Source organism: Cydia pomonella, chromosome 1, assembly GCF_033807575.1.
Source record: "Cydia pomonella isolate Wapato2018A chromosome 1, ilCydPomo1, whole genome shotgun sequence".
In the NCBI taxonomy this organism is placed as follows: Eukaryota; Metazoa; Arthropoda; class Insecta; order Lepidoptera; family Tortricidae; genus Cydia; species Cydia pomonella.
Window position 1 is genome coordinate 11,981,588 of NC_084703.1, and position 21,641 is coordinate 12,003,228.

Sequence of the window (21,641 nt, forward strand, 5' to 3'; positions counted from 1 at the left end):
AATGTTGTCCCCTTGTCACTCTGTGTGAGCAGCCGTTTTCGGGGACCCATATTGTGAGTTGGCGAGTCACCACCTGTCCATTGTTTCGTGTTTTTTAACATATGATCAGGGCAGGTGCCATAGTCACCTCCATAGTCTCGGTTACCAGTCCGCTAGTAACTCAACCCAATATCCCGGTTTATTTTTGTACCTTTTTCTTACAATAGTCCTACACTGACCGGGGCTTGTCCTTGGGTGCACTGCAATAATGTGAACAGGGATAATCGTCGGTTGGTGTCACATTACTTTTAGAATAAATTGTCTTATTACAAGGGGTATCTACGTGTTGGCTTCGGCCCCACGCACGCCTTCAAAATGCCCGGGACCCCATGATCCCGAGAATTTGTAAACGACATACAAATAATAATAATAATAATAATAAGCCCCCAGGGCAGCTTGTGGCGAGCTGAATGGGAAGTGACATCCCTTGGGTCCCATACCCCGAGAGTCGGTCAGGCCCTTCTCTCCGGCTTGCCTTGATTGGTCGGCTGGAGTGAACACTGAGCAGGGGCCGCAGGACTCTCACCTCTGGCTTGCTTTTACCGGCCATCCAGAGTGGGGTGCCAGACCTATATGCTCGCAGGGTGGAAGTGAAATTTGCATAAGACGCGAGTTGGCACAGTGGCCACTGGGTAGAAAGCGGCGTACACCTCTCCACACCCTGAGCCGCTCACGCAATGTTGTCCCCTTGTCGCTCCGTGCGAGCGGCCGTTTTCGGGGACCCATATTGTGAGTTGGCAAGTTTGTTAGATGCCCCTCTAGCGTGCTATTAGTTAATGTATACTGATCTACAGCTATAGAACCTTTCATTATGCGTGGTCTGTCACGCACTTGGCCGATATTTTAAAATTTCTTCATTAATACATGCAAACCAATCATATATTTTTTTAATATATCTATATAAGTGTTGCTTTAAAATAATTATAATTTTTTTGTAAAATTATTTATTTTAGGTTTAGAAGCAACGAATTTAATAGTATGTCGCCGCATTATCGCTGGCAATTCCAAACAAATCGCAGGCTAATCGTCGGGATCATCACTTAATTTATCGATGACTTTGATAATATCCGGGATAATGCGGCATTGAAAGGTAGACCTGGAATTTAACCTTAACATTATGTGACCTCAAGTCCTCTTCTAAGCGTATTATAAGATCCGATTTTGAACACACATCGATGTGCGAGGCGGAGTTTAGGCGCCTTGCAACGTGGGCGGAAGGTGACGGGTGGGCAGGATCCTTCGAGATATTCAGACACAAAGATTTTCATCTTGATGCCGAGAAATAGATTTTTTAATTACTTACAACTGAAAGAAATACTGGTCCGCCCTTTTGGAATTTTCATACGAGAATAATTTAAACTTATTCATAGAGGTATTGTAAATAGGGAGAATGTGAAAAACTATTAAATTATTCTTTGCTTGATAAACTAAAAATAAATAGGAATAGTTTTAATAAATAATTTAATAAAGTATTTTATAGAAACCCTTTTACTTTTATTACATAACTGGTTAGCATATATTAATGATAAAAGAAAAAAAAAAACATTACTTCAATCGCAGATGATTAAAACATAAAATCTTAGTTGTTGTAGGTTAAAAAACGGCAATTACAATTCATAACATCATGAATATCATGATAATGGTGATGTTACGATTAGAATGTTTCATTGAAGTCAGTGTTTGAATACCAGAAGCTACAAGTGTCCGCGACCCCGGCTTGACCGACCCGCGTTCTGGGTCCACAGATACCTCCCCCCCCCCTCCCCCTACCCGCTCCTCCCCTCTGGAGCAATCGCCGCGTGCCCACCCCTACGACCTCGGATCAAATTTAGGGGTCGGTCGCCTCAATGCCTTACATAAATTTTAGTGCGAACATTATTTATATTATTATGTTAAGGGAAAATAATCAGGAAGTCAGAATTAAACCAGAAATGAATGTTATTGTTTTGTTATTTTCATATTTTATTATGTTACTGGGAGGTTAGGTTTATGACAATAAATCTGACCTGAGATGTGTGATACCCACAAAAAAACTGTAAGTACCTATTATCTGTCTAATATAGATAGGGTCGTAAAAACTCGAAATTGTGCACATTCATAAGTTATTCTAAACATTTCAATGTACACACTTGATTTTCAATTTGAATTGAATTATAAAAACGTGTGTGTGTGTGTTAAGCGGTGGTGGCCGAGTGGATATGACGTCTGACTTTCAATCCGGAGGTCGCGGGTTCAAATCCTGGCTCGTACCAATGAGTTTTTCAAAACTTATGTACGAAATATCATTTGATATTTACCACTAGCTTTTCGGTGAAGGAAAACATCGTGAGGAAACCTGCATACATCTGCGAAGAAATTCAAAGGTGTATGTGAAGTCCCCAATCCGCATTGGGCTAGCGTGGGGACTATAGCCCGAGCCCTCTCGCACATGAGAGGAGGCCTGTGCCCAGCAGTGGGACGTATATAGGCTGAATTATTATTGTTATTTTTATTATTATAAAAACGTAGACTCCATTCTATGTATATAGGATTATGGCAACATGCCGATAGCAATAACAGCTGAATCACTGTTGCGACATTACTGAATCGATTTCCTTGATAAAATAGGTGACGTTTGCCGCCGCATTACTGCCGCGATTTTGACATTCAATCCGTCCCTCATTTTATCAAGGAAATTTACAGTGACAGCGCCTTCGTCAAGGCTTCCATAGTCAAGGCCGTAGCAGTAATGACGCAACTATAGACAAAAGAAAAAAAAATCTTTTTATAAAACAATTTTTATGACACATGTCAATCAATAAATAACATTGCTGAATTATACTCTCCAAACCTATTTCTAAATAGTAACCCCCTTATTCATAAAACTTTGCGGGCCTGATTTAGTTAAATTATGTTTTATCCCTTTTTGACAAATACAGAAGTCAAAATGACAGATAAAGACAAACGATTCATAGCTAATTCAGGCCAGTAACGTGTTTATGATTTTATGAATAACGCCGTAAGTACTTAGCTAAATAAAATATCGTAGATGAAAACGGGTATTTCTGTTTAAAGTTGGACAAATGTGTTAGAAATGGGATTTTTTTTATGTTATATCTACCCACTTACTTTACTCTTTGATCTACCCTGAATCACGAGCTTTTTCCATTTTTACTGTGAAAAGTGTTTCCATTGTTTCCGGTCCGTTTGGTTACGTTTTCAATACAACCTTCTATAAAGGCCCATTTACATTATACAACTTTCTTGCACATACCATTCAATTAAATTGAGGAAATAAAAAAATGCACAGTCTAAATCTAACGTGATATTCTTGCGTATTGAGGCAATTTGATTTCAATTTTGGAATAGATGTAAACAGAGATCAACAGTCGGTTGAATGCAATAAATGCCGCTCAACCTACTATCATTCTAAAGATGGATTTCGTGCATATGCAGTATAGATGAAGAAAGCCCAAGGACTTGTATTCGTTCAGTTGCTTAGCGAGTAAGTGCCCAGCAAGGCTCTCGTTGAAATGACTCTAAAGTTTTTTAATTTTTAAATAATTTCTGCTGAAATGCTTTCAGAGTAGAATCGCATGCAGTCCTTTCGATTATTATTTATTTTTTTCCATATCCCACAAACTTGGTTTCTTTATATTTCTATAGATTTTGTCACATCAAAAGAACCAAATTTTAATACATTTTTGCTCATTTTTATTACCACTCACATTGAACGTTCGATATTGAATTGAAATCTGTGACTGCAAATACATACAATTATTGCAGCAATATGTTATGTTTTACACGAGTAAAAGTTTTGGACTTGTCAAGACTTGAATGAAATTATTTTCGTGCAATGTCATAAATGTAAACAAAGTAGGTCAATATTTGTACTTATTCAATAATTGAATTCTGTTTTTTAATTACTGCAATGCAATTCTTGAATACTATTATTGCAACAAAATAATTGCTTACAATGCTTACATTTATAGACGTATTTCGTACGAAAAACTTGTATAATCTAAATGGGCCTTAACCGTAACCAAATAGACAAACAAAAAAGTATGAAATTGAGCCCACTTTTTTCTCGTATGAGGATCGAAAGAGCTCGTGATTCTAAGTGAAAATTACAAAAAAAATGCCCGTTGGAGGTACAACTTTAAATATAAATGCTTAAATACTTTCACCCAAATTATCCACCAATTATTATAACTATCATCTCATAATTTGTAAATATGTAATACAAGAATGCAATTGTTAAACAAATACCAAAACGTATTTTAGTGGCTTCCATATTATAACATACATTTTTATATTTACAACCAATTTATGTACCTATTGGTACAACAATGCATTTGTTAATAATACAAAAATGCAAAACAAAATTAAGTTGCCTAAAAAAGCAGACATAAACAACCTGCTGCAAGAAATTTAATACTATGATTCTTAACAGCAATTTTTGACACCTTTTTAGAGCTTTATAGCCAACTAGGAAACCTTGTTAGCCAACTAAGAATTTTAGGTAAAATGGAGCAAAGTAGGATAATTTAACGGAACGTGACGGTTACGATAATGTATGATAAAACCGCGACCAGCTTAGGCCGTTAAACGTAATATGTAAATTCACATTTTACTAATATATACGACGTCGACACACGTCTACGAAACAATGAGACGCAAAAGCTTCTTCCAAGGATCTCCTCAACGTTAGATGAAACTTTACACAACAAACGGTTGTGCACACCCTCATCCGACGGTCCCATGTAATCCAATCGACGGTCAAAGTTTAGATGGCACCAAAGGAAGCTATGAGAATAAAATTTAACAAGGCCTATTTTGTTTCAGCCGCAAAGCTAACGTACCGATTTGAGTGCCATTAGGTCTTTTACGTGCTTGATGGTTCAATAAAAAGCACTTTATAGACAGATAAAAATTTTGCAGATTTCTAAATGGTTTGAGTTAAGTGACAAACAAATTGAATGCGGAAGTATCGGCTCTGAGAGGTCGAGGGCATTAAGAAGACATTTGTTATGTACAGTATTTTGCATCGATAGCTCTGTTGTGTTGCAGGCAGAGATGAGAAAAATAGTTTTTAAAAAGTATTTAAATACAAAATCGAAATACTCCCTATTTCAATTGCAAAATACAAAATCGTTTTTCATACTGTTTTATAATACAAATATATTTCAATAAAATGTACTCTAAATAGTGAAAACCTGGCTGAACTAAATGGTTTTACACGGAATTTCCGATTGGAGAGATACTCTTTATTCTTTGAAAACGGTGTGTCTATCAGTCCTCTTAGAGTATCTACACGAGTTGTTTCCTCATGTTAACCAGTAGAATGAACTTTTAAGCGATGGTTTTTAGCGGTCAATTTTTAAAAGCATTAATTTAGATTTGTAATGTTTTACAGCTAGTATATTCGTTAGTGTGGTGAAAAGGTCTTGTTTGTGTTTCACTAGGGCAGAAAGTTTTGTTCACCTCTCGTGCCTCGAAACCCTCGCAAGGCTCAAGATTCCACTTTAACACTAACCACTCGCAACGGTTGTGGTCATGTACAGCATTACTGACAGCTTCAACAGTTCTAAGCTAAAATAATGAGACAGTTACATGGATTCTAACGTCAGAATAGATTGTAACTCCTACCTACTTTACCTAATAAAAAGTATCTTGTAAATAGAAAATAGGTTCCAAAACCTATTTTAAATAAAATACAAAAGAGTTTTCTTAAATCCGAATTAAAAAAATGGTTTTTGCATTTTGTATTTGCATTTTGAATACACGTATGTCAAATAAGTCACATCTCTGGTTGCAGGTATTAACTAACTTTCCCCATAGGCGATAGAAAGGTTGCTATAATTTTTTTTTATAAAAAAGTAGATTGTACAACTAAAAGAGAAACCAATTTTTATTCAGAAGTAATTTCCGATCCTTTAAGTAGACAGCGAAATGGTATTTTATGACTGAGTCCTTTACTTCTATTTCCTGAAAAATAGGTATATTCGCATTTGTTCCCGCCGGGCACAAATGGCAATAAGTGCTTCATATAAATCATTCCTTCTTGTCCCCGCCTCATGTATTGCAGCGGTCACGTGGGGCGGGGACAAATGACAATACACCGAATAATATTTAAACAATAATTGTATATATTTCTGGTGCTTTAGGTCTATTATCAGGAACATTAGGTTTATTAGCCTATAGGACAGTCAGCCATAAAAGCTTGTACCAAAAATGATATTTTTGCCAAAAACTTACTCGTACGTAAACAGGTCGACCTAGTCCCACAGTGAGCTCAATGAGGTGTGTGTTGTGGGTATTAGACAACAATACACGAGTATACCTATAATATATAGATATTAATAATACTCATAGTATATATTCATAACCCAGGAACAAATATTTGTGTACAAATAAATGGCCTTACCAGGATTCGAACCCGGCACCTCCTGCTTAGTATATCAAATAATGTCTATCCTCCATCATCTCAAAGGCATTTTCTCAAAGGTGAGCTGGAAGAGATCCCTTTTAGGGATAAGTTCGCCTTTGTACTTAACTTTTTGTTTTGTTTTGTTTGTTTTATGTTAACCTGTTTATGTGCAATAAAGTGACATACATACATACATACATCTCCGTTTTAGTCTTTCTTCCCCCCGATGATGTCCATCATGTGTCCATGTGTATATAGTTTGGCCCAACATTTCGGGTGCATCCGCCAGACGCGTTCTGCAGAGTCCCATTTTACCTTGGCCATCGTACCCACAATCTACATCCACGACGCAATGTTTAATAACACACGCACGGGTTCAAGGTTAATAAATTATCATATTTTAATTTATAAATTAACTAAATATTCATAGTTGTCATAGTCATCGGTGGAGGGCGCCGCAGCGCACAAGGCGGCACCGCACGCCCGTCGCTGTATGGCGGGGAAGTGGACTTTATTAATAAGTTATAGGGTCTTAAAACATGGTTTTACTTTATACACCAGAGCATAAAAAGCCATTTAATGCAGCCTGCACACAATGTAGAGACGAACTTTACAAATATGAGAAGTGAAAATAATATACCTATGATATCTACATATTTATTTACTTATTGGTAATCCTACACATAGTTTAAGATTTTTGAAGTAACGTAAAATAAGTATATAAAGAGGAATGTTCGGTTTTTATTAAGATAAAAGGGGACGACCGCGCGAAATCGCCTTTGCATACAATCGTAGTCCTCATTTTTCTCTATTATTTCTCCTCATTTATCTTGACACTATTTGATGTCTTTCAACCATAGCTATGCCCCTTCGTATGATTTTTTATTTTTTTAATTATTTTAAGAATTACAAGCATTTGATAATTAGTATTTAAGTTTTAGTTTTAATAATTGAATTTTAAAATCAGAAAAGTGCCGCTGGACATATTGTATTATACTTTATAAAGCTATAATTTCGGTCGAATTGTGATACTAAAAATAAATTCGTAATAAAAATTCGTTTGTTTTCAGACAATTTGTAGGTGCATAGCATTGTTAGAAATTTGCAATACTTAAAAAACCTGAAAAAAAAAAACTAAAATGAATACTAAATCAATGAAAGACGATAATTTAACGAAAGTTGCAAAATTAGTTCGCATATTTGAAAACAAGACACCTAAACATATTGTATCAATTCACTGCATACAAGCCAGAACAAAACTTAATTATTAAAATCTGATACTGATTCTGGGAGAAACTGCTTAACCGCACTTGGTCATGCTTATCAACTTGAATATTTTGTACACCAGGGTTGTCACTCTGTAGGCAGATAGGCACTCAACACTCAAGATATCCAGTTTTTCAACCGGAAATATTCGTTTCCAATACTGTATACCATGTAGATGCGATTTTAAATCATGTTGAACCAAATACGTAACAATTTCCTAATCAGTATTTTTGTTTCAGGAATGCTCAGTATTCATATTCGACAAGCGGATAGCTGAGAAACTATACAAGCCGAAACGCAAGGAGAGCATGCTCGACCGCCTTCGAGCATGCGTAGCCCTGCTTGAAAAGCTGCGCCACCCGAAAATGCTGCAGATCATTCACTCGCTCGAAGAGGGCCACAATACCATCGCCTTTGCCTCTGAACACGTACTTGCCAGCCTGCACAACATACTCGCCTGGCATGTAAGTCTACTTTCATAATTGTATTTTTTACCACGACGACGAAGATAAACGAGCGTGATCTGGCTCACCAGATGCGATGCAGGCAACGGACACTACCAATTCCAGTCGTTAAAAGCGCCTTACTGATACTTTAAGCAGTGAATCTTTAGCTGCTCTTACTACTACTTACCATTCGGAACCCAAATCTAAGGCAACCAGCTTTTTAAAAGCTTTAACCCGACTGACGACGACACGAACATAGGTACCTAATACATATACTTAGTTATATAAAGACTGTCCACAATAAAAAGTGGTTATGCATGAAATGGTAGATCTTTTAAATGAATGTGAATTTTCAAGCATGACTTTTTTAAATATTATATGGATTACAACACCAATAATTATAACAATAAAAATAATGTTATCATAAAATAGCTACATTTATTGTTAGTTTTAAATAGATATATATTTTCCCAGAAATCAAGATGATCACGGTAGCGTGTCAGCTAAGTTTGCAAAACAAAAAAGGCGTCGACAAGCTTCTAATTACTAAATCCTGAATTTCAGTAAAAACACTAATCGTTGACGATATTATGACGTCTGTAATTACTATTTTCACCACGCTCGGACTCACTCACTAAACTCAAAGTGTCATCTCACTCATTAATGTGGCATCTAGCTAGGTAAAAGTGTGTAGGCAAAAGAAAATTCTTAAAAATATAAACAGTTTTTAAGGACAACCATGATAATTGAAAGAAAACAACCTTAGTAAAAGTGTTTTGGTTATAAATGTCAAATGCAAACTAAATCTGACATATTTGTTTCACTCCACTTAACATATGTACATTTCACGGAAACTGCACCCTTTGTACTACACTAGTGTTTATAATATGGTAAAGATGAAAACGATGGACCAAAATTCAATTGCGCTCCGATGAAAAGTCAATATCTCGCTGCCAGTTTCAGTAACCATTCAAACTCGATCACAATAACGAAATTTGCCCTTGATTTCACTTGTACGGTCCGCAAACAAAGTTACGACGCGAACGTGCTTACGTTTTTACACAAACACCGAAAAAGACGGTCTGCGACTGAAGGCAAACTGATTAATTCCTCGTAATCCTACTTACCAATAGTATTAAAATTGCTAAAGTTTTCAAAACGGATTTAAATGAAGTTTAAGTATAACAAATTTGCTTAATAGGTATATTTTTATCGTTTTATCTAGTAGGGAGGATTTTTTTCTCTTCAACCTTTAAGGTCTGAGGTGTTATTGGATAATTCTTTCAAAATGAACATAGGCTTATAAATACCGTTTTTTGATTAACGTAAAGCCAAACATATGGTACAATACACAAAAAACATATATTGCTATGAATTTCAATATTACTTAAATATATTTAATTCATATGTTTTCAAAAGTACATAGGTACACGGACTAACAATAGCTTACACGTTCAATACTCTCCAGGTCCAGTTTCCATGCATAAGTTTGCAGGACTTTAGTTCTTGGCTCTCTCGAGAAAATCCGCCTCTGCTAGCAAATGTGTTCGGTACAGTTACCTTGGACAGTTTGGAAACTAAAATATCTTTCATTCAGGTACTTCTTTTAACTTAAATTGATGGGGTTTGTTTACTGGGTATTTTTCGAAAGTTTTTCTTGTACCTATTTTGCCGTTATAAGTGTTTTTGTTATTTATTTATTTATTAATATAGCAGCATCCTGTTACTGCTACGCAAAAATGGTGTTAAGAGACACTTCCTAACTTATTGATTTATGTCGATCGCCATGGACAATCTTATAAAAATACTGTCGCCGTGAAAAACCTTACTTTTCGAAAAAGGTCAATTGATTATTAGAGATCTAAATTTGAATACTAGTAATCCACATCCACAAATCAAAGAAAATGTTTTTTGTGCATAGGTATAAAGAGAGGACAAGTATTAAGCCTATTATACAAAGGCAGGGTTAAAATGATTAAAACTTGAAATGCTCGTATCATATCTGTGATTTCGTCGAATTCCTTTCTATCATTGTCTTCATTATTTATTTTAAGAGCTCTGCCGAGGTTTAATACTGATCAAGGTCATTTATTAGTCAAATGCCAAAAATAACACACAAGATTTGTCAATAACAGATTTCAATGATTCACGGTTAGTTTCACTAGACTTAAATCGACCGGGATATACACCGTGATTACCTTTTATACCAATAATAATATAAAAGGTAATCACGGTTTATATCCCGGTCAATTTAAGTCTAAGATTTGTCAATTCAAATCGTTTATCAAAATGTCAACGCTATCTCGGAATACAAACTCATGAAAATTGAACTAGGTTCATATTTACTACTAGGTCACTTTCTTATATCCTACACTGCATTGCTGTCGCTATCACAATTAGGTACATCGCCTACAGCAGTAACGCAGCAACACCAACGCTGCTACTTACAGTAACACCCGCCAAGTCGCTATAATCAATTGACCAGACATAGCCTGTTTGAACCCACTGATGTTGCCAGGAACAATCGTGCAAATCGGTGTAGCCCGAAGGCGTTACCACTACGTTTCCCGCTAATACTAATTACCTGCTACAGATCTACCAATAGTAGGTACACTGAAAATCGGTGCAACGTGAAGCTAAAAATTTAAAACTGTCTTCAATGCGTTTAACGTCAATACCGAAGTTTGCGCTAAAAGTAGTAGTCCTCCTTCAAGTAATGAGAGCTTGATAAATGGTCTCCTTTGACTGCACACCACTTGTTAGTGATGCCTGTGAGCCGTAGTCGAGAATAAAATTCAAGTAAACGGGTCTGATAAAAGTTGCAGCTATTTTTAACTCATTCTGTGAATAACAAGTTCTGCACGTAGAAGGCAGAATATTAATTGGCATCACGGTAATATTTTTAAATATACAACACAAAACTGCATCACATTCAGGTATTTCTACTGAGTCTGGTCATTTCTATTTCTATTTAACTATACTTTAATTTTGCTATACTAACGCTGCGTTTTTATTGTCTTATCTAGACTACATTAATGGAGTTATTCTTAAATTACAGTAGATTGATTTACTGCTAAGGTATAGGTACGACGATCTGTCAAAAAGTGCGCTCATTAATTCTCTTTAAGTTTATCCCACAATGCAACTTACTTGACAATATTGCCGTTGCGTTGCGTGCCTTATACGTTATGTTTTATACGGACACGAAACGAAAGCGATGACTGACTGCTGATACGTTGAAATGTGGACATGCATACCTACGCAAAAAACTGATTCTGTGTTTCATGTAGGTGCGTCTAATATGTATAACCCTTTATGCAAGGACCTACAATTGTGCCCCCATTATATCAGAATATTTCAAAGCTAAGTAGAGTCACATTAACCTAGCCGCCACACAACCGAAGTTACACTCTCATTTTAAAATGGCATTCGGAAATAACATGTAATTTGACGTGAACATGCAAGTAACGTAGGGTTCGTCTATTATCAGTCATGGATGTTTTCTATGTATTTAAGTATTTGTATATTATATATATCGTTGTCTGAGTACCCACAACACAAGCCTTCTTGGCTTACCGTGAGACTTAGTCAATTAGTGAATATTAAACTGATTCTTTTTTAGGGTTCCGTAGTCAACTAGGAACCCTTATAGTTTCGCCATGTCCGTCTGTCTGTCTGTCTGCCCGAGGCTTTGCTCCGTGGTCGTTAGTGCTAGAAAGCTGAAATTCGGCATGGATATATAAATCAATAAAGCCGACAAAGTCGTACAATAAAATCTAAAAATTTAATTTTTTTGAGGGTACCTCCCCTACACGTAAAGTGGGGGTGAATTTTTTTTTCTGCTTCAACCCTACAGTGTGGGGTATCGTTGGAAAGGGCTTTCAAAACTAATAGGGGTCTTCAACAAACATTTTTTGATAAATTGAATATATTCGGAGATAATCGCTAGGTACTGATTATGCAAATTTGCCTATTTGTTTAACTCGCATTTCATCTTGGTTAACAATTTACTATACTTTAAGCTCCAGTTTAGCTTATTGTGACGGAAGAGTAACTACGGAACCCTACACTGAGCATGGCCCGTCATGCTCTTGGCCGGTTTTTAGTATAAGGTGTCCAGTTATTGGAAGGTGGCCAGTAATCGACGATTTAGTTTTCGTAGTTTTCGTTGGTAAAAATTATTATACAAATCGAGCGAGTAGAATTTCGATATTAAAATGACTTCAATTGTATGGGAGCGGCGAGTTAGTTTTACTCTAAACAGCATTACTCTTGATCATCAGCTTTCTCGCGTTTTCCCGGCAATTTTCCGCGGCCCATGGGAGCCTGAGGTCCGCTTAGCAACTAATCCCAAGAATTTACGTAGACACTAGTTTTTACGAAAGCGACTGCCGACTGACATTCCAACCCAGAGGGTAAACTAGGCCTTATTGGGATTAGTCCGGTTTCCTCACGACGATGTTTTCCTTCACCGAAAAGCGGATATTTCGCCCATACGTTTCGAAACTCATTGGTACGAGCCGGGGTTTGAACCCGCTAGGCCACCAGCGCTTCAGCATATTACTCTCAATATGCCGATATCATTTACTGTAAACCGAATTGTGATTTAGAATCAGGTGTGCGCTATGTTACCTAAATTCCATGAAATTTATTTTTTCTGTTTACTGTAAGTTTGGTATTCAATCGTTTTATTACATACTAAGTTATTTAAGTCCATAAGATTTTATTCACCGTAAATTAAACAATAGGTATAAACATGCAGTAATATTTAATCTGATCATTAGGTAAAACATTACACTCTTTCCGACCTCTGTTTATAATTTCTACTTGCTACCAGAGTCTAGTAAATAAAGAAGACTGGCAAACCCCATACAACGCCGAATGAATCGTCAATGTTGTAAGTCACTAAGTGTTTGGGCTCGTAGTATGAAACTTGTATTATCATAGATTGACTTATGATTATAATTTTATGCAACATATATTTTAAAATACAAAAAATATATAAATTAAAATATATAATTTGTTGTGCTAACGATACGATATCGTGTCGTGAAACAATCAATGCACATCGTAGGTTTCATAGTCACGACGTCGTATAGTGCCCACGACATGACTTCGCAACGCGATACAACGTCGTATCGTATAATTGTGTTTTGGCCAGAACGCGGCTGTCCGTCTCGAATATGTAATAATTCTTGACATTTGATTTTTTAAACGTATGTTGTGTATATTTATAAGTCCTATCAAATTTGGAACCATATTAAGAACTAATACAGGAGTGTACAGGTTTTTAAAGGGTCGGCAACGCGTATGTAACACCTCTGGAGTTGCAGGCGTCCATAGGCTGCGGTGACTGCTTACCATCAGGCGGGCCGTACGCTTATTTGCCACCGTCGTGGTATTTAAAAAAAAACTAATACTCATGTAATCAATAAATAGGTATTTAATTTGATTCTTAGACCAACTATAGAGTAAGTAACAACTTCCGCGTGCAAAGAAATAAAGTTTACATTAGATCCTACTATTTTTGTTCTAAAAATACCGGTTCCGGGGACCATTTAGCTGTCGACGCCGCCGAATAACCTAACTCTAGGAAGTCATTATTGTCAACGGGTTCTGATGGATAGGATTTTAGATGGGAGGGATAGTATGCATAGGCAACAGAAAGTTTTTTAAGAAATAAAGGAATAGTATGTCATGCTGGGCTACAATTTGTGACCACTGTGTACGAGTTTTGTCAACAACACTTTCAATGATTCAGAAATGACATGAGCTTTAGGTCTCATAACCGAAGGCACAATCGGAACCCTATTACTTAGCTCACACTCTTTGTTCATCTGTGTAAGCGGTTAGCGGGCTCTATCTCAGTTACAGCTGAATATTCACGATGTATTTATTACCAACTGCTATGATAACAAATAACAATAACTGGCCAAGTGCAAGTAAAGGTGACATTCGGAAGCCAACTGCAGCTGTTTACTCTTCCGTTCCGACATTACTGTAGCGGCGTTGATATCGCTGCCTTATCTGTATATTCTTGATAAAATGATAGACACAGCGCCTGCGTCAAGGCCGCAGACAGAGAATAAGACCAAAAAACTCCCATTACTAAGCTTGTGTTGTCTCCAGGAGTCAACCCCGGTGGTGCCGGGCGCGCAGCCGCCGGTGCTCCCGCACCCGGTGTCGCTCGGCCCCCCCGGCATGCAGAGCCCTCAGGTGAACGCCAACCCGCAGCGACCACCCTACGCAAAGGAATACTTCTTTCTGGACATCGAGCTTCGATATGGATTACTACAGGTAGGTACTTAAGAAACCTCAGCGTTCGTTGCCGTTATACGTACTGTGGTTATACTGTTAGCCAGATACCATAGAAAAAATGGTGTAAATTTCAGAACATTAATATTATTTGCTGATAGATGGCGCTGTACGCAATTATACTTTGCATAGTTACTTCTGGTCAAAAATAAAACACTAAGTGCGCGAGTTACATAAATGAACTCGTAGTTAACCGGTTTTTTTTATACAGGTATATAGTTAACAGCTAAACACCCCTATTATAATGGACGTGGCACCAATAATGAGACGTATACCACGACTCCTGCAAATTGCTATAAATTTAACATCAGTTTTTAAACGCTGCGCACCGGCAAAATTTTAGAATCATAGAGTTCCTTTTGACGTTTGATTAATATCTGAGTGATAAAATTAATGGAACCATACTGCCCATGACTGATTGGTGTTGTTAGTATTGAATTATAACATTTAACTTTAAAATAACGCGAAGCCCGTTGGAGACTGCCAGAACAGAGAATTAAAATATATTGCAACCCTATTACTATGTACGAGTATATTCAGTTACCGCTTTACGAGCAGTCAATTCGTGGAAGCTGCAGGATATTTTTTATTTTATTTAAAACGCAATATAACTGTGCGGTGCATTGCGGCTACCAGTTAAAGCGAAGCGGGGCTTTATAACATAACTCTAAAAAGTACCTATACAAATCAACGTTATAACATGACAGGTTTAGTCATCTATCTACTCGTACTTATGTATATGACACTGTAAGATTGTGCATAAGTATATTGATTTCATTTCACTGAAGGGTAGACACGACTCACTTGCTCTAAATTGGCGAGAAGTTGATGGGTATCCTGCAGAATCCAAGAAGTACGGCATTATCAGGTCAATTTAAGCATGTTCTTGCTGCAGGTACCTCGAAGTGGAAATAATCTAATTAATTCCTTTGATGTAATCGTCTTTAAAAGGTTTGATCGGCTTTTACAGTTATAACTTGAATCACTCCCGATAAAATCACCGAACATTAATGCAAAAAAAAATCGATTATTACGTTTAGACATTACGAAACCACAGAAATAAACAACTGTGCATCGCGGATTTAAAGAGTTGAATAATATATATGTAAGCTTAGTTTATACTTATTATACACGGTTTTTTTAAGGCCGCTAATTTCAAGGGTGCATTACTGAGCTAAATTAAGTAACTTTCTCAAAAAAACTGGTATTCCAATGAACTCCATTTTGGAGAAAATCAATGATTAGTTTTATCTAATAAGCGTGTACGCTTGCCGTAAGGCCTGTTTATATTATTGATAAGTTTATGCATTTGCTACTAAACGCAAGTACTATCTCTGACGATCGATATTCGAAATGTCATTGATATGTTATATTGCAATTGTTTGGTAGATTGGTATTGGAATTTCCGTGTTACAACAACGCTTTATTTTTTACTTTTTTACTTTATTAATTACTTTCTACGAAAAAAAATGAACTTAGCCATTCAGTTTCCTTAAATGTACTTAGCCATACCCCGAAGTTAACGGAGTATAAAAAAACACCATATATTCAACTATAACTAAGTATTTTCGTAATTTCGCAAGCACGTTTACACTTAACTTGATATTTAGTATCTTTAATAAAACAGTAGATACTTATATAAATCAATTTTCAGAGGCATTTTTAGTTATTAAGTATATTTAATCGTATTAGTCATTTATAAAGCCAGGGCGAATATTGTCAATATGAATGTAATACTAATACTGTCGGGAAAATGTTTATTGTCGTCGTTTGCTATAACATATATTGCAATATTATAATGTTAGTGAAGGTGGAGTGACAACCGAAATCTTACCACAATACCACATCACTAGTCGTAATTGTAAAATAGTAAAGACAGCTATACTATATTCGGTTTTGCTACGCAAAAAATATTGAGTCAGTTCAACTTCAATCTTTCTAAAAACTTGATATATCTCGTAAACTCTACCGGAACCCGCGACCGAGAATCAAACTTTTTAATAATAAATAGGAATTTTAATTGGTGAGAACATATCAGGGATCGGAACCGGTTTTTTGCAAAAACATCGAAATAACCATATATTTCGGTTTATTTTATACTCTAAATGTAGGACTCAGTTGTGTTTTCAGATAACGACTTCGTATTATCAGATTGCCGAATTAGAATTGAAGTAATTAACAAAGAACGAAATAATACCGTTTTCGTTCCCATACAAAAAATACCGGCTTCCGATCCCTGGAACATATACTCAAATAAACTAACAGACTCTTACTGTAAGTACCTTTTCCGTTTCGTCGGGGGTAAACATGTATTGTCTGAAATACTTGTTGAGTTTAAGTATAGAAAATAAGTCTAGTCAAACTAAAAAGTAGTGCATAACTTTCGCAGAATGGCTGATCTTCCTTAATTTTACTAAACTAAAACTAACGATTTTTGATATAGTGTTTTTATTTGAATGCTGTCCAAAAGAAAAAAATCTGTCCACTATTTGATTTGGTACCAACATCAAACATATCGGTTGCTAGCGCATACAAAAGATATCATATTTAGTAATATCCTTTTTGAAGTTGTTATTTTTTTGTGTACATTTCAATAGACTCGTCGATGCTTGGAAAACACCATTGAACCCGGTATCTGGCGCTGCTGTCGGCATATAAACAAATGTAATTTACTGTAACCGATGTAGATGAAATGTTGTGTGTATATTTCAACGGCTTCCTGGATGGTTCGAAAACACAATTGGACCCGGTAGGTGGCCCTGCTGTTGGTCTATAACCAATTTTAATTTATCGTGGAGCTGTTTTGCTAGGCCAGACGACGTCTGTGGGTCCGCTAGTGTGCAATAAAGTGACATACATACACATATTTTGAGTTAATTAAGATAACTACCGGTAATTATTTGTGCCTGGAGAATAAATTCACTATTAAAATTCCAGCTTGTATGGTTGCTTTAACTATTAAAATAACATAGTATTAACTAATATAATTTAAACTGTGCACCGCAATTCTAATATCCTCTTCCTAGCAATGTCAGAAGGCAACTTATTAGAACTTACATTTACGAAGGTAATTTTTCACCACAGTGTACTTTGTTAATTGCTCAACCTAACACAGTATTATTTTTTTTTCTGTTATTTGTTACTTAAAAAAGCCCTCCACATGCTTGTAGTCTTTTGTACTCGTTCTCATTACATGCTCCTGGATCTAAGGGGAGTCAAGCATTTTATTTAACATACGACAAAGTTATTGATTCTAGAAGTGTTATAAGTCTAAGAAAAAATTGGCCTTAGAATTTGACAGCTGTTGTAGATTGCGCTATACGGATCCTTACTTTATACGGTGATTCCAGCTGCCATAAGTTCACATTTGACAATCTGGTTACCACAAACTTATAGCATCGCACACAGCCTCTTCGAACTTAAGCTGTCAAACTCGATGGCATTAATTACTTTTCATATATTATCTCTTCCACAACCGATATATCTCTTTGGTTCTAGGAAGCAGCATTTCGTATTTAATAACGTTCGACGTTCAATTACGGATGCAAAGTTGTACAAGGCTTATTTATTTTCTGTTACTGTGTTACGCTATTGAATGACGATTTAATAATGTACATTTCCTTTTTTTCTTCATTTTATTAAGGTTGCAGAAAAACAAACTATTTTTTTATACTGTCACAATCCTTATTATTACTGTCCTTTCATTAATCAATGGGAAAGCCATTGATTACTTAGTTATATGATTTTGAACATGACCTAATTAATGAAGAGGATACTAATAATATGAGGCAGACTGACGCCATTCTAAGAGACTCCGCGCGTCTTCGACGGCAAAGGCCCCGTTAATCTCATAATCCATCTTAAGTACGTAATGTCACACTGATTCTATTCAATCGATCCATTCAATGGACTTTAATCAAAACAACGGTATTTAGGTCCACATACATCTAAGTAGTACCTAATACTTAGGATTATCGGCTTGTTAGGAGGCTAGTTATAGTTTAAAACAATTGATTGTTTCTTAATTTTATAGCAAATTTTGTTATTTACTGCTATACAAGTAATTTTAACATCAAAACTTCCGTGAGACACAGACAAATTAAATATGTTAAAACAGGTCACACACGTATTTCAAGTCGAAAATGCTTGACATGGTTCACTCCGTACCGCGTAGTAGGCAGGAGCTTACGTTGACGGACCGGCGCAGACTCGATAACTCTCTTGTTTACGGCAAAATACGTGAGTGACCCGTTTTGACATAATTAATATACAATTAATATCCCACGCTGCCCTAACCACCCAACCATTGGGAAATTTGGGCACTATCGACAGGCTTTAGAAAATCCCTTACAATTTTGAAACTGGTTATAAATAAGTGTTCTGGGTTATAACTGTATCCAAATATATGTGCTAATGATATACCTACGAAATTTTAATTTAGTTTAAAAAAATAACAGTTTTATTACGACTTAAGCAAAAAACTTGCCCAATGCTCCCCTACTTCCCCTTACTTGATATCAAAAAATATGGCAGTTTGGACGGACTCTAGTTTGTCTCTGAATTAAATAATATTACGGTTCCGTGACATGCGTGAAAAAAGTATATATTTACCGCCATTTAACGTAAATTTTATCTTGCCAAATAATTAGTTTGTATTGTTGTTTAAGGATTAACATAATCGTGTAAAATGACCGAAGAATAATCGCTTCATCAGTCAGTATATGTATAATGAGCAAGGGATATTTCGGAGACGCTACTTGACATCCGCGACTAGCAACTTATAGTTCGTTTTTAGCATTCGAAATAATGTAAACAATCTGGGCATGTCTTTCGCTTTCATTTAAAATCAGTTACTATTACTTATGAAGGCAAAAGAATGTAAATTTTCGTATATGATTTATAATTGTGACATACTTGCTGTGCCTTATTAAAAAAAAGAGACACCTCTAAATCGCTAACCTTCTTTTCAATCCAAAAAAACGGATTATAGTGATCGCCGATATACATACTTCAACTTTTTATGATACTCTTGCATGAAGTAAAATGTACGCACTTAAAATTACCTATAGTCCAACTATGTTTACCACTACATTTTTGCAAATAAATATATATTTTATCTAAATATCAGCACCTTGATTACTCTCAGATTATATTTACTTCTTTCACTTTTATTTTATTCCTCCGTCAGGCATAGAGTGGTGATAGTATTCGACGCTCTCTTCGAATGAATTTTCAATAGCTTGCAAAGTTCCCATTTTTTTATGATTTTTAAGTATGTATGTAACCCATAACTTGCATGTCTGGTTTAACTGTTAATGTAAGTTGGTGAATAAATAAATAAATATATAAATAAACTTTTGTACGTGTTGCACTTTTTTTGAGCCGAAGTAAGATTTTATTAATGTATTAACAGGGTCTCTATTGTTTCCCATAAAGTCTTAAGTCATAATGTATTGTTTGTCCGCATTTTCGTTAGTCATAATTTAGTTTTTCTCAGAAACGCGTAACTTTTCAGGATTGCCATAAAACAAACCTAACCTAACCGATCTATAGGATAACCTAACGAAAATCCTGAAAAGTTAACGGTTTCAGAGTCATGACTAATGATAATCTGACTATCATTACATTATGACTTTCAATAATTATGCCAAACAAAGGGATCCAATATTAACAATTAAAAACCTGCGTTAATCAAGTGGTCGCCATACTATCGTCACTCGTGCACGTGGATTTAACAAACGCCTATGGTAGTAGGTATTACTCGTAGGGACAGAGACCTTAGTTCTAGTGCAGAATGGAAATCTACCCTATTGTGTAGCCGTCCGTTTGGCTCTACTTCTCGATAATCTGATTGATCTAAGTCCTCTTAAATGCCATCACCACCCGTGCCACAGAATAAATTCCTTTCTATGTATGCCACTATCCGTTTTGTACTATTTTGGGTTGTCAAAATTCAAGTAATTATCTTATCTGTGATAGTCCATGCAAAGGAACATCAAGTTTTGCGAAAACTAATAATTTGCTCGTAGCAATGCTGAGCCGAGAGCGCCCGAAAGATCCAGTGTCACCCCACTTGTACGTTCTTAGTATTTACATGCTAATATGTATATACATACTCGTATTATAACACTACTGTTGCATACTCTTAATTGAAATAGACATCCAAAGAGTAAAGTAAGTATATATCCTAAAGATATGTACGTAAGTAGTATATTATGGTAATAAAAATTACAAACAGGAAGCTGAAATCAGTTTGAAAATTATTTCCTAAAAATGCAAATGAAAAGAGTTAAAACCATGAAAATATTTATATTCGTAAATTAATGAAACATTTATGTAAGTATTGAATTAATTTAGTTTATTAAATTCCCGCCCGCATAAGTCAGTTAACATTCTTTAATTCTAAATACACCGTAACTCAAATAATCTCGTAACATTTTGCGAATATTGTTACGAAGTACAGCCGCACGCGTCTCCATGGAAATGGGTCTACTCAAGTTTATCCGCCCTTTTAGTAGCTACACCCTGGAGACGTTAGCACTCGCCCGCAATGGATTTTAAGATTTACTTAACCTCTTACTAAAGGATGTTGGAAAGTCAATACTTTATTTACCTTGGTAGGTAAAGTATATTTAAGTTTAGGGCATATTTAAAAATATGCATTATATTGGTAAAATTGTGCAAAAAATTAGTACGAGTATTTACTCGTAGGTACTATAGCTATTTTCAACCGACTTAAATTTTATAGATCTTAGTTATTTTCGTCCGGTCTGATTTTAGTAATTTATTTTTGTTTGAAAGGAGTTCCCCCAAGGTGGTCTCATATTAATTTGATTCTGACCTGATGATGAAGAATTGAGGGAACTCCTCATTTTTTAAAGGCACGTGTATGGTAATTTCGGTGTTTTCTTAAGCAACCTGAGCATTTTCTCTCAAAAACCATCAATTTAATGAAGTGGATCTGATTATGATGGTTTTTTGATAATAATTATGATGTTTTTTTTAAATGTAGTATGTTCAACGATTATTCCTACACCCGTGGTTCGATTTTAGTATTTTTTTTATTAGTTTGTAATAAGATACCTCTAAGGTGGTCCCATAATATTTTTGGTTCTGATCTGATGATGAAATGCACGAGGAACTCAAGGAACTCCTCAATTTTTAAT

At 35.8% G+C, this 21,641-nt stretch overlaps 1 protein-coding gene across 5 annotated transcripts in view; it reads left to right on the forward strand.

Annotated features, from left to right (window-relative positions):
- The window catches only part of LOC133534859 (SCY1-like protein 2), a 170,240-nt gene that overhangs the window by 100,897 nt on the left and 47,702 nt on the right, over nucleotides 1-21,641 (forward strand). For all 5 annotated transcript variants that reach the window (XM_061874182.1, XM_061847782.1, XM_061874158.1 and 2 more), the window contains 2 exons: nucleotides 7,954-8,178; nucleotides 14,290-14,457. In XM_061874182.1, the coding sequence (XP_061730166.1) occupies nucleotides 7,954-8,178; nucleotides 14,290-14,457 (393 nt within the window). The remainder of the gene's footprint in view (nucleotides 1-7,953; nucleotides 8,179-14,289; nucleotides 14,458-21,641) is intronic.